Source organism: Myotis daubentonii, chromosome 5 (genome assembly GCF_963259705.1).
Source record: "Myotis daubentonii chromosome 5, mMyoDau2.1, whole genome shotgun sequence".
In the NCBI taxonomy this organism is placed as follows: Eukaryota; Metazoa; Chordata; class Mammalia; order Chiroptera; family Vespertilionidae; genus Myotis; species Myotis daubentonii.
Genome location: NC_081844.1, coordinates 43,041,147 through 43,066,001, shown reverse-complemented (window position 1 = coordinate 43,066,001; position 24,855 = coordinate 43,041,147). Strand labels below are relative to the sequence as shown.

General features: G+C 42.9%; 1 protein-coding gene across 7 annotated transcripts in view; it reads right to left on the bottom strand.

The window, feature by feature from the left end:
- The window catches only part of SH3RF1 (SH3 domain containing ring finger 1), a 168,586-nt gene that overhangs the window by 27,019 nt on the left and 116,712 nt on the right, over window positions 1–24,855 (bottom strand). For all 7 annotated transcript variants that reach the window (XM_059697664.1, XM_059697661.1, XM_059697668.1 and 4 more), the window contains 5 exons: window positions 18,987–19,289; window positions 13,872–13,982; window positions 4,192–4,340; window positions 2,809–2,979; window positions 114–373 (listed from right to left, as the gene is read on the bottom strand). In XM_059697664.1, coding sequence (XP_059553647.1) covers window positions 114–373; window positions 2,809–2,979; window positions 4,192–4,340; window positions 13,872–13,982; window positions 18,987–19,289 — 994 coding nt within the window. The remainder of the gene's footprint in view (window positions 1–113; window positions 374–2,808; window positions 2,980–4,191; window positions 4,341–13,871; window positions 13,983–18,986; window positions 19,290–24,855) is intronic.

Sequence of the window (24,855 nt, the reverse complement as noted above, 5' to 3'; positions counted from 1 at the left end):
CTGTTATTTGTTATTTTACATCATATCTGCTTTTGTCAACATCTGTCACGGAAGATCTGATACTAGGCAGACTACCCTTTTCCTGATGCTTCCCAGTCCGGTTTCCTCCTTACCTGTCCTCACAGCATTGCGGGCCTGGTTGACTGTCATCTGCCCCGTCATGTTCAACAAGACCTTAGCCTGAGGACTCGTGTGCATGTGAGCTGCTGACACCACTGCTGTGGGGACCACATTGGGACTCCCGGCCATACCATTTCCCTGGAGCTTCTGGGCAGGCCCTCCCGCAGTGGAGGGACTGACCATGGTCACCCCCCGACTTGTCTGACCAGCTGTAGACACAGGAACTTTAGCTTGGGACGCATTTGTCATCGCCCTGCCAAGACAGAAAAACAGACAGCCCCATCCATTAGCGAAGTGGGGGACAGAACAATTAAAAGGGGATAAAAAGACTCAAAGCTTTACAACATTTAAAAAAATGAATGGGATTATTTTTACAAAATGTAAAAATAGCAAATTCAAATTCACAATGGCCCTGAGGCAGAGAAAGGTCTTGCAATGTATTCTGAGTCACAGAAAATCATGTATTGTATTTTCTGCTCAAGAACATCCAGTTACCAGGCTCAGCTTCCCACACCAAGGCCGAACCCCTCCACTGACTTGAGGCCCTGGATTCTCCTACTTCTGCTATCCAAGAAGCCAGGCTTGTTACCTTACAATCATATGTCCATGGCCCTGCCCATGTTTTCTGCCCTTCTCCTATTTGCCCCCAGCCCCACGTCACCCAAGGGCTTGTGTACATGTATGTGGGTGCACATACACATATACACACACTCTCGGACTGTCCTCCCCAGCTTCTCTTGACTGACCCTAATATCATTTGTTTCAAGATCCAGCAGAAATCCCATCATTTCAAGAAGCCTTGCCTAAGGCTCAGGCTGAAGACTTTATGATTATCTTTCATGTGGATTTCTCTGTCCTATGACCCTGATTACAAAAATGAGTGTATTGTTTTTTAGATAATTCCTTATTAAATATTCCTGACTCAGTCAAAGCTCCTTGAAGACGGGGCCAGTGTGCAATGGTTCTTTTCCATTTCTCCAGGATTTGTAGTTATAGTGGTACTGCCAGCTCTAAACAAATACTTAGTGGTTGAATTTAATTAAATTAGGTTTGGCATAGTTTTGTGTAATGCTTTTTTAACATTCTAAATTCATTTAAACATCAATCCTATTTATAGTAACTTTCTACTAAGTAGACTACTTCATTAACTTGAATGTCCTTATTATGTACCATGAGGAGTAACAAAGAATTAGCTCTAAGTAAGCAACTCTCCAGAGACTTTAAATAATTTGTTTTTGAGTCTTATGAAAATGTTTTCCTTTATTAACTTAATATTTTGGTTTTGGTTTATTTTACTTCCCCTAGTTGTTTCTGTGGTTTGTTGTTGTTGTTTTGTGTGTGTGTGTGTGTGTGTGTGTGTGTGTGTGTGTGTGTGTGTTTCCGACCAGGAAGGGCCTATCTGGATCTACCTTCTGGATCCTGAATGTAGATTTTAACATATACAGAAAACAAGGTTTATATCGATTAAAAATCTGCAAGTCAAATGAAAGCTAGCACCCTGTCACCATCTGCAACAACAGTAATTTATACTTGATTAGGCTGCTGGCCAACCTATAAGTCAAGGCCAACAGCTGACAAACATGTCAATTCATTAAACCTTTTATTCAGAATCAGAGAGTTTAAGGAATGATTTATCACAGTTAAACCTGGGCTATTTAAGAGCCCGGTGGCCAGAAACTGAGGCTCCCTGAATGTCGATGCCATTAAGGGCATTCCATTCAGTCTCCGAGGCTACTTTCCTCAGTGACCAGAAGGTGGGCTTATCTCGAAATGAAATAAAGAACATTTTGTATATCTAACAGCCCTGACTTCCCATTACCCTGTAACAGGCCTTCTAGACCTCAGTGACATCTGGGGCCGGCTAATTCCCTTCTGTGGGAGGGGCCCTGTGTACTGCAGCACCTTCGGCAGCATCCTTAGCTTCAGCGCACCAGGTGCCAACAACAGCCTCTCTTCCCGCCCCCGCCCCAGTGCCAATCAAATGTGTGTCCACACACTGCCTAATTCCCCCAGGGGAGCAAAATCACCTTTAGTTAAGAAGAATAGAGGATCTATGCCATAGCTAAGGAATTTTATTTCTGACTGTATTACAGAAATTAATTGCCAGAATTCAAAGGTAATCAAGCTATTAGAACACAGAGTCGGACCACCTGGGTTTGAGCACTTCTTCACTATGTGATCTCAGACCAGTTATTTAATCTCTTTGTACCTCCATTTCCTCATCTATCAAGAGGGGATAATAACAGAAACTACCACAACGAGTTGTTCAAGGACTTGGTGTGAACGTGTGCAACCCATTTAGAAATCTGCCTGCCTGGCACATAGCAAGCATTATAGAAACATGGAAGTATTAATAATATAGCTTTTGTTTAGATGAAACATTATGCTCTTTCCAGCAGAAAAAAATACTGAAAATGGTCTTTTACATGTTACTCAAAGCAAATAACTTAAAACCCAGTACATTTATTTGTAGAAACCTACAATTTCACATATAGCCATGTGAAAAGTAAGCCAAGCATTTTAGAGTTAGAAGGGATCTCAGCAAGCACAGATACGGACTTTTTTTAAAATGTTGGCTGTGTAACAGGCAATTATAATGTGAGAAGGAATCTGGACAGGCTGAGAGCCACGGAGAAGAACAAAGCTTCTCTGTTTGGAACTTAGTAAACCACTTGTTCAAAGCCATACCTTGTGACGGGTGCCACATAATTACCAGGGAAAACCCCGATCTTGCTGGTATGCATCGATGTCCCTTTGAACCAGCCATCCTGGCAACGTTCAAACACTAAAAACATCTCCCCTTTCCTCAGCTCCAGCTCATCCTCTTTCCGGGGAGTATATGGATATATAGCAACATACCTGGAATAGAAAGAATATCTGATTTCGGGCTGAGTAACCACCAAAACCCAAGATGTTCAAAGCTCGTCCATGGTATAAAGTCTTGAATATCTTGCACAAATGAAAACAGAAAGTACAGTCCTTTCATCTGTAAGCAGTATTGGTACTTGTCCGCTGAAAGCTTTTGCCATCGACATTGAAAAGGCAGAGCACCCCCCCCCCGCCCCGCCCCCAAAGAAAAAGAAAGAAAAGGCAGAAGCCTTCTTGATTAAGAACTGCCAACCTGGTCTACCCCCCCCCTCCCCCGGCCCCAGCCCCCCCGTGTGAAGGTGACCACCCCACCAAATGGTATTTGCCGGGTGTGAAAGAATTAAGGCAGGCTTCCCAGAGTGCCTAACCTGCTGCCGGGGATTAGGCACCCACTGGGAAAATTGAGCTCTTCAAATGGCACTTGTTAGGCTTGGAGAGTAGCCCCAAATGTGGGCATATGGTGTGAAACCCCACCGGGAGGCACAACATGCTGCCTTCCGCACACAGGCTGAACCCAGAGGCTTGGGCTGCACCTGCTTTTGTGTGCTCAGCCAGGAACAAGACTGAGTTGGAAAAAGTCAAAGGGAAATAAAAGTCCAGATCACAGAGCGTACAGAAGAGCCCCACCACGCAAGGTGACTGTGCCACCACCATAATGGAAACCAGGCAGGCTACGCTAACCAGTTGTTCTTCCCAGGGCTAACCTGTTCCACGTATACGCTCACACAATATAAGATCCACGAAAACCTAGCTGTATTCTGCCACGGATAAACTCTGAATGAGATAACTAACTTTTCTGGATACTAGGGACTTCCAGCTTTTCACATGTGTACTACGAGTAGACCTGGTTTGTATGGAATACCTTTTCATTCCTTAGTATCCCAATGCAAGGAACGAAAATGAGACAAAAAGGCAGCTCCGTACACATATAATATTACGAAGAAGCAAACAGCCGTCTCCCTAAACTCTGAAAGGCCTTCCCTCAGCAGGGCGGCTGCCTAGCGAGCGCTTGTATTGGGCCCATTTTGTTTCAGCAGTCTCCTCATTATATGCATGACTGGGTAGAAGTTTGCAGAACACAAACCACTTTGGAAGCCATAAGCCTGTCAGCAGCTCATATCAGAAAGGTGTTTCTCTGCCTCTGCTCTTTGGGCTGAGTTTGAAATGCACGTTTAAGCAGCAATAAATGACACCCTCACTTACACGCCGGGGCGAGTCTGAGGTCGTAAATGTGCAATCTGGTCAGCGGGCCCCGCTGTGGGCCTGGGTCCTGTTCCAGCAGCAGCAGCAGCAGCAGCGCCAGGCGGTGTGGAGACCAGGAGAGGGGGCGGGGGCAGAGGAGGGTTCATAGTCTGGTATAAGAAAGAGAGGGGGACAATAAGGAACACAATGTTTATTTACATCTTTTATGGGAGGTGGGAAGGAAAAGGAATCAGAAATCCCTGGGAAAAGACTTCAATGGAATCCAAACAGAACAGAACCAGCAAGCTACCTAAGATGAAAGTGTCCTTAAAACAAAATAAACAAACAAACAGCCCCCAACCACCACCACCACCACAAGACTCCCGTCTTGTTCTCCTTTAAGATCTTAAAGCCATGGCAATTTTTTCCAGCGAACAGGTAAGTAATCCTGCTTGGGAGGAGGGAAAGAAAGAAAAAACAAAACAAAACACCCCACGAAACAATTGTGTGTAATTTTAAGATGAATAAGACTTTTAAGTATAAGACTTGGCCAAGAATCCAAATGCGTTTCAAAGGGGCAGCTATAATGTCACACTGCTTGCTGGGAATTAATTTGTGATTGTTTCTGTAACTTGAAACTTAAACACAATGCAAAACAATAGGGCTGCACTATATCGCAAGCCATGCCTTCAGAAGAAAATTTCCTTTGATGCCTGGTCTCCACAAAGCCCAAACAATAGCAAGCCACAATCACTGGGCTGTTGTTGCTACTTTCGCTTATTCTTTTCTTAACTCTGCCAGCGTTTGAAATTTAGGACTATCAAGGCTGGTAATCTTTAACAAGTACACCAGTGAAAAGCTGCTGGTTCTTTTATGGGCACAGACTAATGGGGTTCTGCCTACAGGATTCCATGCCTTTTGGAAATCAATGGAGCAATTGTTACCTTCTGATCCACACACCCCAGAAAATTCTTTAGGGTCTGTATACTGAAACTCCTGGGAACACAGGCACAGAAAGACCCGACTGAACCCCCACCCCTCCCCACCCTCCCCAAATCTTTGAACCACTAGATGTAAAAACTGAATCCAAGGAGAGAGGAGGAGTAAAGAATACACCTATGAAAGCATAGATGGCTGAGACACATCAGCATATTAATAAGAAAAATCCAATGACTTCTAAACATAGATCCTAACAGTCATTTCATGTCTATTTTTTTGAAATAAAAACTTGAATCTCATCAACAACACTAACTGCATCTGCCTATTCAAGTACATAGCTCCACAAACATAATAAACGGAGTGGAACCATTTTTCAATTTCTAGACATGCATGTTGCAACTGTCTCACACACTCTTATTTAGTTTTTTGTTTGTTTGTTTGTTTTTTGCTAAAGTGACTTTCTGGAAGGATTTCCCCTCACACAGCAGCTGAAGGTGGTGCAGAACAGCCAGTGCAGAAATACATGGGGCGCGGAGCTGCTTACACAATGCTCACCCGGACGAGGCCAAGGGCAGCTCAGAAAGCCAGAGCTTCCAGGACGTTCTTCACGCTCCCCATAGGAACGAGGGCAGCATTCAGATTTGTCACAGCTTTGGACTTGGCACAGACTTGGGCTCAGAGCCTTCAAACCCTTTAACCAGGAGAAGGACAAGCCTTCGTTCCATTTGGTCTCCTCCCAGTGACACAGTGGAGAGAAGGAACGCTAATCCTTGGCAAAACGCTCAGCAAACGTGACCTGGGCCGTTAGTTCGTGGGCAATGACACACCGGCGGCTCCACAGGTGAGGTAACAAGTCCAGACTGTACCGCGACTAATATACCACCGGAGATTATAGAATTACCACTGAGCTGGTTTCCATTTAAACCTTCCTAAACCCAAAACAGCGTGGCTGTGGCGAGACAGGAGACAAAGGGCACGTGCGTGACAGGAGCCCCGCAGTCACCGCTCCTAGGAATTCCCGAGCACAGACCAAAGGCACAGAACCAAAAGGCTCCATTCCTCTCTCCGCAGAGCCCCATCTTCAAGAGGAAAGGAAACGAACATCGCCTGTTATATTTTAACTTATTAAAACAGAGGCGGTATTAAATCGGTCCTAAGAAGAAGAAGGCAAGGACATCGACAGGTCTGATCAAAATATACATCACATTTTGTTAACAAAATGTAAAAATAGGTCACCTCTTGCAGTGTATACAGTACACAAATGTTTCATGCATGTTCCTTTTACAAAGAGTAAACAGTAGGCATTGAAAATGTGGATAAAAGAGAATATTCTAAAAGACCCCAAAGGTTGTGCTTGAAACAGTCTTAAAAAAAAAAATAAAAAATCGGACAAGATTTTTCCCAATGGTGGGTTACCCATCTTTGGGGAAATATGCATATGTGAGTGCATGTGTATTCGTGGGTATAGAAGCACACAGACAAAGGCCAAGAGGGAGAGTCTGATTAAAATCAGATTCCTAGATGTTGCTCAGCCCTGCGGGGCTGGTAAAATGATAGGGCTCTGGTGAGTCCCGGGCTGTGACACACTAGGACGTTCTGTGGGTTGCTTTATAAACAACCTCAACTGAAATAATCTGGCGATGTGGAAGTTCAAAAGGTAATCCACTGTAGGTTACGCTTCGGGCAGTTTGCTATCCTGCAAGACCTGAAATTTCCACAGCGCAAACCACAGCCTTTCACTCACCCAGAGCTGACCCGGAGACCCGCCCGTGTTCTCACAGCCCGGGCCAGCGTGGCTGCAGAGGCCAACACGCACTCTCCACAGGCAGGAAAAAACAAACGCGTCCATGGCCCTGCTAGGAGCACAGGTGACACTCTGCTCATAATACGTCGTCAATGTACCATTGTACAGAACCAGACAGACACCACAGTGAAATGCCATGTCACCAGCTACTGCATGGGTAATTGAATTGGGGCCTCACAAGTGTTCATCCCTTGTAGTTTCATGGAAACTCAGCAAGTCTGTGTGATTAAGGTAAAGTTGTCCATAGCTATGGCCCAGGCCACAGAAATACTGATGTAGAACACGCGATGTTATTCTGCCATGCATTAAAACTGAGCTTCCTGTTTCTGTAGATTCAGACCTTCTGTTTACCAGTACGTGGTAATGGTCTGAGGCGAGAATGACTACTTCTGAACAACACTTAGCTCAAATACAGGCCTTAGTGGTCAGCTACTGTAAACTGGTCATATTTTGAGTGTCCAGGTTCCCTCCCCCGACCCTCTGATCTTGAAAGAAGATGAAGTTTTACATGGTAGAAGAATAGTTGTTGGGGGCAGAAAAACGTAGACTCTAACCCAGGCTCAGCCATCTAAGGCAGTCCTTGATGCCTCCCCTTTGCTAGAGTGAGCACCAGAAAAGAAGTGCTCTCTCTCAGACTGGATTGCAGGCCACTGACCAGCCACATCTGCTACTGGACACCGTGCGTGAAAAGTTCAGTTACTGGGTGTGAGACCCCTTCTTTTGCTCCTCCTTTTGCCCTTTCATGAAACTAGCCCAGACAGTGTTTAAACGATCTGGATTTGGCCAAGGACAGACTGCAAGGTCCACTATGTCTTTTTAGTTGTTGTTCTTTTGCTTTGGGTTTAATGTATATAGCAACCAGTAAAATCACTTGTCCAGCCCTGGCCCGTGTGCTCAGTGGTTAGAACGTCAGCCCATGTGAAAGGTCATGGGTTCAATTCCCAGTCAAGGAATTGAATACTTGGAATGCAGGTTGATCCCGTCCCCAGTCAGGGTGCGTGTAGGAGGTAACCAATTGATGTGTCTCTCTCACATGGATGTTTCTCTCTCTCTCTCTCCTCCCCCTTCGCTCCCTTCCTTCCACTTTATAAATCAATGAAAAAAATATCCTCAGGTGAAGATTGAAAAAAAAAATCACCTGTCCAAACTTCAGTAAGGAAGTTATTCTCATCAGGCAATGTCATCAGGATTGACACTGAAATAAGACCCAGTATCAAAATCCTGACACTTACAGTTAAGTACTGAAATGATATCTCTTCCCTGAAATGATATCTCTTCCCTGTTAGAATTAAAGTTTCAGACTTTAATTCTAGCCCCCATTAAAAGAAATTTTTCTTAAAATTTTTTTTATTGAATTTATTGGGGTGACATTGGTTAATAAAATTATATCGGTTTCAGGTGTACAATTCTATAATACATCATCTGTATATTGTATTGTGTGTACCCATCCAAAGTCAGTTTCCCTTCCATCACCATTTTCCCCCCTTTACCCTCTTCGACCCGCCCCCCTTTCCCCTCTGCTAATCACTGTTGTCTGTGTCCATGAGGACGGTGGATTTGTTTGCTTATCCCTTCACCTTTTCCACCCTGCCCCTTCAACCCGGCCCCTCTGACAGCTGTCAGTCTATTCTCTTTATCTGTGAGTCTGTTTCTATTTTGTTTGTTAGTTTATTTTGTTCATTAGAGTCCACATGTAAGTGAAATCACATGCTACTTGTCTGACAGACTTATTTCACTTAGTATAACGCTCTCCAGGCCCATCCATGCTATCACAAAAGATAAGATTTCCTTCTTTTTTATGGCCAAGTAGTATTCCATTGTGTAAATGTACCACAGCTTTTTATTCATCTACTTATGGACACCTGAGCTGCTTCCAAATCTTAGCTATTATAAGTGACACTGCAATGAACAGAGGGGTTTAAACTGGGGCAAAGACTTACCTGTAAAGTGCTTTGCACTGGAGTTTTAGCTACAAGGTCAATGGACAATGAAGGGTTCATTTTCTTTCCAACTGTCCCTTATGTGTGCATCCCCCTCACATACCTCCCAAAATAAAAAAGTGACCGAAGGACAGACTTCGGGCATTTCTGGATCCTTTGGGCAAATACCACTTACTATCCCCCAACTCATAATTGTTTCTTTGTAAATCTGATTTCCAGTCAACCACTCTCAACCCTACCCATGAACCTCTGTGGACAGCCTTTCTGTGTACTGGACACAGACGCAGGTGCACCAGCTGGTGATGAAACAGGCCCAGCTGCTGCTAGGCACGCGCCCGCCAGTCAACAGTGTTACCAATTTCAGCAGCCTCACCATCTGCACAAGGCAGTGTGTGTACAATTATTTAAGCATTTTACCTTATTTTTATGGCAATGAGTAGAAAGTAGAAAGGTGAAAGTGCTGATACTAGTGATTGAAAAAAAATAACTTAGGTGTCAGAATCCAATAAAATTAAGATAAAGATGAAAAGGAGTGAGTCTTTCGTCTCAGGTGGATGTTCACTGGAATTAAACCAGTCAACTGTGGGTACAGCTTTGAAGAAAAACATTAAAGAATCTATTTAAAAATGCCAGAAGTCAATGCTTAGAAGATTATGTCTAAAGGGGAAGATGGAATTAAGAATTTAAAAAAAACACCTCTTGGGGAATGGAATTTCGCTCACAAATTGTGTATTTATTGTTCTGCAGTTGATCTGTAAGAAGAGATACCTGTACTAGTTAATTGACTTAGTATAAATTACATAAGGTCTCCAGGCCTTAATATATGGACCTGTGAGACAGCCTTGTAAATAGAAATAGTTTAGGTGCGCTGCCTTTCCTGTGCCGGGAGCACCACAGAAGCTCGTAATTGGCAGCTACTGTTGTGATTTGTGAGACTGGGAAGTCCAATGGCCTTACTGACTCATCTCTGTGCTGCCGGCACCGGGCTTGGCAGACAGAGATAACAAATCCTCAGTGAGTGTTTCTCGAGTGAGAAAACATGCTGTGCCTCCATCCCTTAACAACGTGCAAGGATCCAAAGGCCTGTTTCTGAGATGCTGGAGTTCTTTTCTGTTGCTATGACGGTGTTGGCCATATCCTACCCCTCATCCTGAGGCTCAGAACTCCTGCCATAACCCAGGTATGTGCCCTGCCCCGGAATCGAACCATGACCTCCTGTTTGATAGGTTGACCTTTAATCACTGTCATCCTTCAACCACTGAGACACACCAGCGAGGCTAATTTTGTATCTTTAAACAGTGGTGTGTGTGTGTGTGTGTGTGTGTGTGTGTGTGTGTGTGTGTGTAAGTAACATAAAAAATAGGGTAACACATTTTTGGAATGTAATCTGTTTATAAGTTGGCTATGGGCTATATTTGGCCTTTAATGACCTGGGCACCCTGTGACATCTTACAGTTAAACACCTCTCAGCCAGTACAGAGGATCAGGGATTATGAATCACTTGTTTAAAAAGCTCTCCTGCCACTGTAAAGAAGATACAAGACTAAGAGTTTCATCCTCCCCCCTTCCAAAAATTAGTTGGAAAAAACCCTTACTACTAATAATAGACTAATGTCTGAATCAGGTAGATGTAATAACAATTTGTTCCTAAGATTAGATATTTAACATTTTAATAGTTCCTTGTGAAATGTATGAGACAATATGCTCATACTTCATTTGGCATAAAAGATTAAAAATTATCAATTCATAGAAAAAGATTTCATTTTCTACTATAGTGGCAGCATTTATTACCTATAAATCCACGCCATGAAAAGCATGGTTTCCTTCCTACCAGGCTGCACGCTATTGCTGCAATACTGCTCGAAGTCTTAGGAAATACCTCAAATTTCAAAAAAGGATACTCGCCGTGATTAAGGAGAAATGCAGAGGGTACCTTCTCCTGAGAGTCTTTTCCACTTAAACCCAACATTCGAAATGCAGAACATTTCTGCCAATCTACCAGGGGCTTTGAGATCTAGACATCTCCTGGGATGACAGATATGTCTGTTTATAACTCGTTTTTCAGTAAGTGAAATTGGCACAGCAGACATACCATTTAATAAACCTTCCTCTTGCTTAACACGCAAGCTTTCTCATGGAATCCCAGGATGAAATCGCTGAGTGTGAATTAATTTTTGTATATTCATGCTCTCTTGTGACCTGTCCCCTTGACTGGCCTGACAGTGCTCCTCCAGCTGAGAGCGACTGGCCATTTCGTACATGGTAAAATTTGTAACCCACAAGGGGTAAGACTCAGCTCTGTGTCTTTTCCACTAATTAACTTTTCTAAGACCAGGAAAATCGGTTTTTTCCCCCCTGTTAAGAAAACAAGTCAGAGGCCCAGCCAGTGTGGTTCAGTGATCCTATGAACCAGGAGGTCACAGTTCAATCCCTGGTCAGGGCACATGCCCAGGTTGCAGGCTCCATCCCCAGTGTGGGGTGTATAGGAGGCAGCCGATCAATGATTCTCTCTCATCATTGATGTTTCTATCTTTCTATCCCTCTCCCTTCCTCTCTCTGAAATCAATAAAAAACACTAAAAAACAAAACAAAACAATAAAAACAAGTAAGAATTTTCCATGCAAAGCAGTCATCTGGAATGGGAATACCAACTGGTTATGCAAATGTTGGGGTGGGAAGGGAAGGCGGGGGGGGGGGGGGGGGGGGGGGGGGGAGGGTCCTCTCCAGAGGTGAGAGGGCAGGATGATTATGGTACTTGGCTCCAATCAAAACACCCACGTGCTACCAGAATCTCAGGGAAACCACATGTCAATAAGTTAACTGAATTTCACCATCTCCCCAGATGGATTAATGCAACTCACCCTCCCAATCCAAACACTTGTACTGTCAAGGAAGCTATAATGTTCATTATAAAACAAACATTAAAAAACACACACACAAAAAACTACAACTTTGATCTTCAACCAGAACATTATTATTATTTTTAAAAATTTATTTTACTTATTTTTTTATCTTTTGTTGTTAATCCTCGCCCAAGGATAGTTTTTCCACTGATGGTTAGAGAGTGTGGAACATTGCTTGCCTCCCGTATGCCTCCCAATCGAACCTGCAAACTAGGTATGTGCCCTGACTGGAATCGAACCAGCAACCTTTTGGTGCATGGGACGACGCTCCAACTAATAGAGCCACCTGGCCAGGGCATAACCAGAACATTATCAACTTCCATGTAAATACAAGAACACGCTTAACTCTATAAAACCTTTTCAAAAGTCTAAGTCAAGCTAGGTAATAACTGCATTTATTTATATCCCACCTTGTTTCAAAGTCAGTTTTCAATGATTTATAAAATGTATCAAGACAAACATAAAAGAAGAAAAATGGGGCAAAAGGAAACTGAGGACAATAAAACTAGATGGAGGCCACACTTTGACTAATAACGTGGTGAGGTCCCAGCTAGGGAAGGGTACCAATTTGGCTCTAAGCATTCTAGCAGAGGGAAATATAATCTTTACAACATATATAAAATCCACAACCTAAAAATAAACCAGCTGCTTAGAAGCCTCACTATTCCTGGTACCAAGAGCAGAGAAAACTGAATGGAAAATGAACCAGGCCCTCCAAGGCATTCTTAGAGCAAACCAGTGGCACATGTCACAGGCCCACCTTGAAACAGTTGAAGAGGTCAATAACCAGATCAGTAATAGTCACCCCTCTCTCTACATTCTAGGTTCTAACTCTCCGAAGCAGGTACTATTAGCCTCATTTTACAGGTAGGAACACGGAGTCTTAAAGAGGCCACGTAACTTTCCTTGCTCATAAAACAAGTAAGTGGCTGAACTGGGCTTTCAACCCTGGCCTGTGCCCCGATCACCGGGCCACACCATTTCTCTGAACGTATCACAACCAGGTGAAGTTGGGAAAAGCAAGTTATAGGGGTGGGGTTCACCGGGGACATCTGATTTAGTGGTCTTTTCTATCCTCATTCAACTCCACACTGAAACAGTCTGAAAGTATAAGCCAAGGCATTGGCCTGGATGAGCGATGTCTCACAATGGCTGCTTCCTTGCCATTCAGTTGCCTGTAATTTTTGGAAACAGAGATTTAACGACTGTGTTTCTGCTGCCTGAGGTTGTATTTGCTTGTTTCTTCTCCAGAGTGATCTTCGTCTTTGTGTCTCTCTCCCTTGGCTGCCCTCATTCTTCCTATTAATTTCCTCCGTTAGGATGTTTTAAAGCAATTAGTGTTTAGATTCTGTCTGCAGGATGCTATATTTGCAGAAAGAAAATCAAACATAATCTAAGGGCTCTTCCACGGCAGCAGGGACCTCTGGGTAGCCATGGCTATGGTTATACCACAGAAGACAAGAAACTAAAAGGTGAATCATACATGGAGAGATTTAAAATCGACAAGAAAATCATTTAGCCAACTTCCTCAGTATTTCTACTAATGTGTTTTGTTTTGTTTTTAAATATATTTTATTGATTTTTTACAGAGAGGAAGGGAGAGGGATAGGGAGTTAGAAACATCGATGAGAGAGAAACATCAATCAGCTGCCTCCTGCACACTCTCCACTGCAACCAAGGTACATGCCCTTGACTGGAATCGAACCCGGGACCCTTGAGTCCGCAGGCTGACGCTCTATCCACTGAGCCAAATCGGTCAGGGCTCTACTAATGTGTTTTTGTAAGAAGTAAGCAAGGTCTAGAAACTCAAAAGAAATAAAGGTTAAGCCTTCAGGAAATCAGGATGAACCATGATGAAAATTAAAAGGATTTTACCGAGTTCTAATAGTTTCAGGCCACTGATCCTCACTGTTAAGGACTTGGGCAGACTGCAGGCAAGAGATTCTATTTTGTATGTGTGTGTGTGTGAGATTCACAGAGATAACAGTTAAAAGATAAGAGACACACACCACCTAGCATGTGTCACGTAAACTGCAGGTGCTCGGAGGTGGAGTGTGCCAGGTTAACGTAACTAATCCCTAAGAGAGAAACAGAGATGGGAGAAACTATACTCACTCCAAGTGCAGCTGTGTAGGGGACATCTGATGGGAATGTGAACGAAGGGCCAGTTGTCACTGGGCTGCTTGGGGGTGGGGTCACAATTAACCCGGTGGTACTTATATGAACCTGCCAAGAAAAAAGAAGTTAATAAAAAGGCTATATTTAAAACATTTATTTTTTATTGATTTCAGAGAGGAAGAGAGAGGGAGAGAGAGATAGAAACATCAATGATGAGAGTGGATCATTGATCAGCTACCTCCTTCATGCTCCCAACTGGGGATCGAGCCTGCAACCCGGGCATGTGCCCTGACCAGGAATCAAACCGTGACCTCCTGGTTCATAGGTCAAAGCTCAACCACTGAGCCTCGCTAGCTGAGCAAAAGGCTATATTTAATACAATAGATTATACCAGCTAAACCTTGGGAAGGCAAGTAACAATTTTTTAAAAAAATCTGTATTTTCTATTATTTTTGGAAAGCAGAATCCCTTTCATTTTATTCAACCCAAATTTACTGCTTACCTAATTTGTAGGAAGACACTACAAAGTCACGTGATCAACACTGGCCACTGCAATGTTTTACATACACATTTCAACTACGGCTGCCTTTCAAGGGAGCACGCTGCCTCACCTGGGATGCTACCGCCAACCCAACTGGCTTTTCAGATGGTCAGGCCTTTGCTCCACTAGCCTCCTGGCAATTCCCCTCAAGATCCTGATGGATTGGGTTGTGGCTGAATACTCACCTGCCTAGCAATATGTTAAATCTATGTGAAACGCTTAAGGTGTTCTGCTATTTTCAGAATCACTTTCATGATTTCTACCTTCCAGTGGGGACACATAATTAAAATGCAGCTGCCTAGACCTGCCTACAGCAGACAATCCCTGATAAAACCTTTATGGGAATGATGTCAAGTCAAATCCACTGTTTTCACAGTGTCTTATCCATGATACTACCTAAGATTAATTTACTAGAAAGAAATTGAGTTATTCAGGTCAGTTCATTGCCTGTGTTTGGTTACTTGATCACTTTCAGTCAAGTTGCACACAGGTCTGACTGCAGAGTGCAACAGCATACTCCATGGTGCAGAACTAGGGACAGGGGCTCCTGCAAAAACTAGGTTTTTCCTCCGCTATTATTATTAACCAGTTAACTACCAAGATATTTTGAACTTAATTAAAAAAGGTCCACTGCTTCATCTATAGACGCTTATGGTGTACACATGGTTAAAGAAATGTGCTTGGCTGCTGGTACCTTGTCTTCCCCTGGAAACAATGCTGTACCAAACATGCTAGGCCTTTTGTAATAAAAACTTAATCCCGAACATACTTTCGTCAATTCCCATAAATTAAGAGAAAGATTATCAGGACAAAGAAAAGCCCCAAGATGAGTTAGTTCCCGGAGGGCTTGAAGGAACTTTCAGTGTCCCGCTGGGTGAGCCCCTGCTAAGGCCGGAGAATCAGCATCCCAGCATTGAATTATTTTCACCAATAAATCTGTACATGGAATCCACGTCCTTTTAAAACCACCTCGATACCTGTTAGCTCAGATTCTGATTGACCGAAGCAGATTCCAGGGGTGCCACTAACAAGCGTTTCTCTTCAAACCCTCATTTTCTCTCTTCTGTGAATCAAAGTCTATTTCTAATCAATCTGTAATCGGAAGCACAGTGGTTTTTCATTCTTCGACTAAAACCTCACGGCCTGCCGCTACTTTATCCAATAAATCTTTTTATATACACACTCCCAGGGCAGCTGCATGTGGGCACCACACAGAAGATGGGAGTCTTTCTTAGGAAATGCAATGACGCTCACTTCAAAGTGTGCACCAGAATCCAGGAGCCTTTAAGGGCAGACGAAAATCCATCCCAAATACAGCTTCCCGGGCCTGACCTACCAATATCTAAAAAAGATCTCACGATTGACTAATTTTTCCCTAAAAGCCCCAGACTGGGACTCAGGATAATTAGCTGCTAATAAACTCATGACCTAGGACAAGTAAGGCACTTCAGGTGTCTGGACCCCCGTGACGAGCTGGACAGAGGTTCCCTAAGGTCTCTGGCAGCAAACGTAGGAGTGAAGCACCGAATTCGAGAGTCTTGCCAGCCTCAGTTCAGCATCCTAGCACTGGAGCAAAGGAAGAGGGAATGGTCACCAAAGAATGACTCAAAGCAGAAGAAAAGTGGCTGAGGGTGTGCGTGTCCAGAATAAATGCCCCGCGTGGGGACAACCTGACTTGACGCTGTGCTCATCCTTTGCTCATGAAACTGCAGATTAGTCTCCCTACTGGAAAGGGCTGTGCAGAGAGGAAAGAGGTGGGGGGAGCAAATGGAAATGAATGGGTGAATTTTCTTGCCTCCCCCGAAGCCACTGGCAATATACTGGTAGACATGCCGCAAAAACTCTCACTCTTATGAATCACTCCTCCAGCTGGCAGAGGCCAAAAAGTACCATGGGTGCGGCTAGAGGAGCAGACAAAATGTCTGGGTTGCTTGCAGCATCACATGCTTTTACAGGTGTTAGTCACAGACATCTGTGCACGTCTGTTCTGATGACCCACCTGGACAGTGGGACCGATACACAATCTGTCAACTTACATACTGGAAAGTTCAGCCTTCACTCATTAGTCACCACGTAAAATAGGAAGTGAGCCCTTTGCTCCTTTCTTTGGTTCACTGCCCATCCTGTTGCCTGGAATTTGGAATTTGCCACCCAGAAACAGAAGGACAAGGACCTAACCCCTAACCACGTGGTGAAAGGTGAGCTGGAAGGCCCCATCGCACCAGCACCGAACTACCTCTAGGTGGATCTCACTTGGGTGAGATAACAACACTCACTTCTTTAGGCCCCTTGCCTTGGGTTTTTAAATAAATGAAACCAAACCTAACTAAGGAAAAGCAAGACAGAAGTATCAGGCCAATAGCAGGAGACATATTCAGCCACAGGCCTCAGTCAACTCTACTGAGAGGTCTTTTCTGGGGAGAAGAGAAGGAGAGCCCTACTTTAAATGGCCTCCCAAGCGCCGTCTTCCCATCTCCACTCATCTCCATGGCAGGAGAGTGTTTGCTGGCCACACATGCTACACGTGCTCATCGCTCTGCTGTGGACTGTGGTTCCCTCCCATGTACACAGCACCCAGACAAGGAGTGTTTTCTGTAAACCCAGGCGGGAGGAACCAGGCAGCACTTCAAACACCTCCCATCCTCTTCGAGGCAGAACTTCTCCCCAGGCAACAGGCTACGACTGAAAACAGGAGGAATTGGAACATGGGAGGAGTGGGGCATGGTTGAAGGGGAAACTGCTTTCACAGAACAGAGAACCAGCCTTGTTTCCTAAGCTACTCAAACCAAAACAACAGTCGCTCCATCTTGATCGTCTCCGTTCCCAGCTCTAGTGTGGCAGCGTCAGGGAAGCTCACACCCAACAGCCGTGTTCGCTAGCAAACATATAAACGCTGTATTATCTTCCTTTCTCTTCTAATTTTCTCTACTGCCAGGATGACTGTCTATTCTTTTAAAGCAATTCCCACTGTGAGCTGCCATTATACTTAGCGAACACTTATCTTTTATTTCAAGAAAACATCACTGTGAAAATGTTGCTAGGTCACACATAAAGAAACACACTCAAATGATTCTCTTTTCTTTTAGTGAATGGCCACCTTGACTAGCCTCCTCCCTCAGAACCTCATTCAAAATCATCAGTTTGGACTCTCTCCAGAGGAACCTCACTTGGTACTTGGTGCTCTGATTTAGTCTATCATTCAGACAGCTAGTTACATGTAAAACAGCATGGTGCTCCTCTCTACCCATTATTCAAGTGACCCGTTCATTCAACAAATAGTTACTGGTGCTTATTGTATGTCTGCCATTTGGGATGTATCAGTGAACAAAACAAAGACCTCTGCCCTCATCACCCTCATGTTCTAGTCCTGTGTGTGTGTGTGTGTGTGTGTGTGTGTGTGTGTGTGTCTGTGTTTGTGTGTGTGTGTAATTATTGAGTGCTTATTGTATGTCTGCCATTTGGAATATATATCAGCGAATAAAACAAAGACCTCTGCCTTCATCACCCTCATGTTCTAGTCCTGTGTGTGTGTGTGTGTGTGTGTGTGTGTCCTATTTCCCTCATAAGATCAAAAGTTTCATGGCCCTACTGCCTAAAACACAACAAAACACAATCCCACAATCTCTCTCTCTCCTTTTTCCCTTTAAGGAAAAATAATTTATTTTTATGTTTTTTTTTTTAAAATCACAGCTATAAATACTATAGAGTAGAATATAAAATCTGTATAAATTTTTAAAATAAAACATGAGCTTTGAAAGAAATTCCTCCCACTTGTGGCAGGCCACTTTGGACTAGGCTCTCTGGACTTTGGGTTGAAGAGAATACAGCTATCACCTAACTGGATGACTACAGCAGGGCACAGCGAGGCTCACGTTGCAGTCCAGAATTAAGCCTAGAACAGGAAAGTCCTACATCTTATTTTGTTTGGTAGACGCAGTTCCATGAAGGCTCTACAATAAGGCACCCAGTAAAGGTTTGTCAAATGATTAAACCAATGTTCCCCATCATCTTGAGCCTTTTTATTAACACAAGAATAATATGTAGCTATTTTTTAACACAGTCCAAAGTCTTGATGAATTAATGAGCTTTTAAAAAATGCTAGGCCAATTTCTAACTTAAATTAAATGTTTCTTTATGTCCTTTTTCTGGAACTCTGACTAAGAAGCCCAAATACCAAGGTAAGTCACACAGATGTAGGCAACTGCAAACTTCATGAGTTTCGACCACAGCATCTTCAGTTTGGATGGAGATAAAAGTTTTAGTTGGCAAGAACTCCTGAAATAGCTTTCTGTAAAACTGAGTGCTTAGTGAGACTGATAAGTATTATTTAATTCATCTTATAATTTCAGATCTTTCCTTTGAAAATGCCTGTGTAGCTCTGGGTGACTATGCTCAAGTCATTTCTCCCTTCTCCATTTTTCCACCTGCAGAACAAGAAAGGCTTTGCTCCCCAGGAGAGCTACTACCTTCCGAAGGCAACAATAAACAAGATCTTTCGGCTGGTGAACAAACTGGTTCGTGACTAGATCACTTTGTGGCCGACCTCTTTTCCTGCCTTTTGGGTGACCCACCTGAGAAGGGGCGCTGCAGGAGAGCCCGGACAGCTCGCTGATCCGCGCGGCGGCCGTGGGGTTGCTGGAGCTGATGAGGACAGGGGGGCTGATCTCCATGGAGTGGCGGTTCTGGGACGCCTGGGAGGATTTGTTGGCCATGGTGAGGGACGTGAAGGAGTGCCGCTTTTTGGTGTTCTTCTTGGTGTCGGAGTGCTTTGAGGCAGTGCTGCCCTGAGCTGCTGCCGAGGTGCCTTCTCCAGCATCAGCTCCTGGCCCCGGAGGCTTATCCCATTCTATCAGCTGCTTAGCGGCCGAGTTAAACTGCAAACCAACAAATTAGTACGAGTTAGGCAATTCTCAAGGACTCACTGACATTTATTTTCAACATGCTTTTTTTAAATCCTCACCCGAGGATACATTATTGATTTGTGAGAGAGAGAGAGAGAGAAATACTGATATGAGAGAGAAACATCAATTGGTTGCTTCCCATACGTGTCCCGATCGGAAATAAAACCTGAAACCTAGGTATGCGTCCTGACCTGGAACTGAATCCAAAGTCATTTGGTGTACATGCTTCAACCAACTGCACCACCAGGCCAGGGTTACTGTCAACATATTTTCATCTAAAATTTAACATCACCACTTTAAAGTTTGCATATGCAAGTGGGTATATATTTTTTCCAAGTGAGATACTTTTTCTCTCAATACTGGGATGCTAAATAAAGAAGAAACAGTCAAGAGCAAGACTGACAAGGTTAAGAAACATTTTTTTCCAAGACTCTTTGGAATATTTAATTTTTAAAATTGCCATTAACAGATGAAGATTTATTTTAGTTCACTGATGAAATTTAGAGAAGAGCAGTTAGAAAGGGTATGTTTGTCCAACTGATGACGCTATAGTCCAGCAATGGCTGGGGGTTTGCTGGAAGCACAACTGAACATCCAAGGGGCAACTTTTGGGCTTGGTAAAAATGAGCAAGACAATGAAGAATGAAACCAGAGATGTTAACTCATTTACTTCCATACAAATTTGGGGGAGCCTCACAAAACAGTTGGTAAAAACTCTTGATATATATTTTTTCACATCATCGTGTCAGTTATTAAATTTTAAATCATAACAGGGTAAGACATGAGATTCACATCCTGTTGGCAAGCGACCTTACTGTATTTGACAAGTTGCCTGTGTGTGAATGAAGTAATGGCCCAACGGGTGGCAAGCTGTGCACTGGGCTGATAACACCAGCAAGAAAGGAAAGAACCTAAGGGTTTTGTTTTCCCTGAAGTAAAATATGTTCCAGGAAAGCTTCAGTGAAAACAAGCTGCATATAACTTACCTAGATAATAGAATAATGGGAAAACACCGAGTATAATTTAACTCTCATGAAACACAGAGGTAAAAAATAAACTTTTTAAAGGTAATTTAGGTAATAGGAAAAGTAACTGCGCTTTTCCCAGCTCCGCACTGCCTGCTGAGCACTTCACAAAGACCTTTAGATTAACTAACATCACCAAATGCTATTTTTCACCCACCTAAATGGTTAGGACCATGTCTTTCATCCTGTTGATGCGAATGTCCTACTAGCCAAATGGGAATCCTGCTGGTCAGTGTTTAATTAACAGTGAACTTACTCTGCTCACAAAGCTGTATTAACTGCAGCTCAACACGCAGTGCTTGTATAGATGATTGCAAATTGATTAACAGTGTGTCCCTGGATTCCCCCAAAGACTCGAATTCATTGGGTCTGTCTGATCTATAATTAATAGGGCACATCTTTTTCAAACATGAGCAAACCTTTCTTCAGACTTCCAGGACTTCTTCCACGTGATAGCCTGGAACAGTAGGCAGAAATGCCACAGTAGCACCTATCAATGCCTGAGGCACCCATGGCAGGAGAAAGAAACCATGTCTCATTGTGCTACATGTTTAGGGATGAAGAAGTGAGGTACTTTTAAAGGGTAGTCTTACAATAGCATTACAATGGCATTTGACCAAGAGATCCAGAATTTACCAATCCCACCTTAGTTTAGCCATCTCACTTTCTGGGTGGTCTCCAAGACAATCAAATACCTCAAAGAAGCAATGCAATGTCTTATTTTTTGTGGTGGGAATTGCCCAAACCTTGATGTGGAGTGCTAATAAACCTCAGCAAACCATGTGGTGGTTGGGTCCTTACTCCTACACAAGTTGGGAAGGAGGAGTCTGAAATCCAAGCAGACAAAAGAGCTACTCCATTCCCCTCATCCCAAACTTGTCACCTCAGAGAGAAGGCCAGTCACCCGCCAATGCCAGAGGACAAGGAGTCAGAGAAAGCTTTCTTCCAGTGTAAGCTCATTTAGTCCCCAAGGCACGAATCTGCAAAAGCATGACCTAATCAATGTACTAAAATCCACTGATTAGCTCAACGGCACTTCTGTTGCACTGAATAGAAATAGGAAAGGGACTGAGTCAACTTCCTCCTCATCGAGGCCACAAATAAGACTAGAGAAAACTATTGCATATGCTTGGTATCATGGTTGAATTCATTCTGAGTCAAACCATAGGCTCCAATAGCAGTGTCGGTATTGAAAAGGTCTGAGATATTACCAGAGTCTAGTTATGGTCATACCTAGCCAAGTGTCAGTTACAGTTAATACTGTGCTAATATTTCAGGTTTCCATATGCTGTGCTCTCATAAAAACTTCTGAGAATTATGCCCTGACCGGTTTGGCTCAGTGGATAGAGCGTCAGCCTGCAGACTGAAGGGTCCCAGGTTCGATTCCAGTCAAGGGCATGTACCTTGGTTGTGGGCACATCCCCAGTAATGGGTGTGCAGGAGGCAGCTGATCGATGTTTCTCTCCCATTGATGTTTCTAACTCTCTATCCCTCTCCCTTCCTCTCTGTAAAAAAATCAATAAAATATATTTTTTAAAAAAACTTCTGAGAATTAATTACTGTTCCCTCCATTTCCTACTGCTTCTCTCAATAGAAAAAAACTTGCACGTGCCTTTTTCTATATCCTATACTTTCCATTACAACAACTACACTTTGAGCACCTGCTATGTGCCAGATACTGTGCTAGGTGCTGGGGATCTACAGACGCAGAGAAATGGTCCCTGACCTTAAGGAGTTTATAAGCAGACATATGAATAGAACACAAGTGCGCTCCATAATTTCCTATATCTCGCTTCTTTCACTCAACAACATGCTCCCTCCTCACCCCCACTTCCCCAGCCCAGGTTTATCCATATTGCTCCATGAATCAGTCATTCTTTTTAACTGCTGTGTAATATTTCATTGTGTGGATATGCCATAGTTTATCCATCCTACTGTTGATTTATATTTGGTTTCCCCTTCCCTCCCCTCCTTTCTTCTCTCCTTCCTTCTTCTTTCCCTTCCCCTTCCCATTTTTTTTCCTTCCTTCCTTCCTTCCTTCCTTCCTTCCTTCCTTCCTTCCTTCCTTCCTTCCCTCTTTACCTCCCTCCCTCCCTCCCTCCCTCCTTCCCTCTTTAGATTTTGCCCATTAACAGCAATGCTGCCATGAATGATCTAGTTCACGTCTTTTGGTGGATATTGAGTATATGTTCAGAAGTGGAACTGCTGGGCCATAGGGTTGGCATGTTTAGAAAAACACAGTCTATGTGCACAAACATGTATATGCAGGTGGATACACAGTGTGATGCAACTAGCAAACTGCAGGCAGAAGACCACAGTTATAGTCCCAGCACAGCCATTAACTGTGACTGCTCTTGATGGCAGCTTCCTCAGCTATGAACTAAGGAAGTTGGAGCCAGTGATCTTTTGTCTCCCCCCCACCCCCCAAGGATAATGATCTCACTTTAAACAGATAGCAATCATCATCCCTCTAAATAGATAGCCTCATATATTTTTCCTGCATTTCATTTTCACACATGGATGTTAATATTTGTTAGCAGAATGTTGTCATATTTCAAAATTACTTTAGAGTTCTTCTAAAGCAGCAGAGGTTAGTATTAAGGACAGTATTTGCTGCCTTACAAGTTACAAAGAAAATCATAAAGTGAGGTCTATTTGGTAGAGGCATCAAGTAAATCAGGCAGAAACTTAAAGAGGCTTATGTTGTAAGTGTGACTTAACCTGGAGTAACAGCAGGAAAGCAGGGACCTCACAGCTTTTAAGGGATTTTGATCAAATTCATTTGTGAATGTTTGAGCTCAGTAGCATAGACTTCCCATGACATTTATCTAGCCACGACGTTTAGTTTAGGAGTGCACTCATCACCTGCAGAATAAATGTATACACTAATATACCTCCTTCCAAACACTTGGTAAGGGATATCCGATAAGACTTAGGTTGGATACAAGGTAAAATTCAGCACACAGGTGCGAAAAGCATGGTCAAGCTGGATTTGTTGATCTTAGAACTTGGCAAACTTTAAAATTGAGAAAGAACTCATCTTTGAGATTATCAAAAGTACATATAAACATTAAAAAGAAGATACTTACAAAATAATGACAACCACAAGGCAGCTTAAGAAATACCAAAATAATTTTTTGTGTATGTGGTTGTCCTCTTTGCTAAAGAGAATATGGCCTTTTTAACATTTGGGACTTAAATTTTTCAAAAAGAGAACAAAGAATTTAATGTGAACTAACTTGAATATTGACTATTTTATATGATGCTTTAGAGATGAATCAGACTCTAGTTTTTGAACACTAGCGAATACAATACACTAGAGTTCCCAGAACCTAACAGTTTTTCAATAAAAGGCAAATAAGGATTTGAAAAAACGTATTATAAATATAATATATGCTTCCAGGTATTTTCTATATAGATGCTGTTAAATATCCACCTACTCCACTAATCTTAACAGAGCAGCATGCTGGCTTTTTATATATAGAGATACATCCATCAAAGTAAAAATATTGTTTCAATTTGTATTTTAATTTGATATATGTGGCTATACATACAGTTTTATATTATGAGCCAAATTTATCAATCTTTTTCCATTATGGCATCTCAATTTAACATCATGCTTTAAAAGTCTTATGCCATAATTATTTTTAAAAAGAAAACATGTTTTTTCTGGTATTTCCCTTCCTTCTTCCTTCCTTTGCTTTGCTTTCTTTTTATATCTCAATAATTGACCCTGTGAAGCATTGGTTTTGTGTAAAGAATCAGGTGGGGCTAGCACTTTGCTTTCCCACCTGGCTCAGTGGCGGTGCCATCACCACTTAGCTAACGGTCCATCTTCCCCAAATTCCACCTTCATAAAGCCATGTTTAAATGTTGAAGTCTAAAATTATCTGCCTGAATTTTATATAATGTTATTAACCAATGTTACCACAATAAATTTAATTTTAAAAAGCCACAGCATGGCTCAGTGGTTGAGCATCGACCTGTGAACCAAGAGGACACGGTTTTGATTCCTGGTCAGGACACATAACCAGGTTGTGGGTTCAATGTGGGGGGCGTGCAGCCAATCAATGATTCTCTCCCATCATTGATGTTTCTATCTCTCCTCTCCTTTCCTCTCTGAAATCAATAAAAATATTTTTTAAAAAAAGAAAAGAGAGAAGTGGTGGAGCGCTTCAGCATTCTGCCGCACGGCCAGGCCCCGCGTGCCCTCCCCAGAAGCAGACACTGTGAAGAACTGTGGGACAGAAATCCATGCACTGACCTCCTCCTAAAAGACATGAGAATACTTTGCCTCACGTTATAATCCTTTGCAAAATGTGTTTTACATAATGGCAATGGGGAATTCGTATTTCCTTCAGTCGTCTATTCTTCCCACAATTTAGGTAACAAGGTTTTTGTTTGGGGATGACCTAAGTACAAAAGCAAGCTCAGTCTTCATGTATAATACAAGACTCCCCCCACAGAAGAGGAATAATTAGAGAGACTGATGGGATTACTCAGGAGTCTTTTTA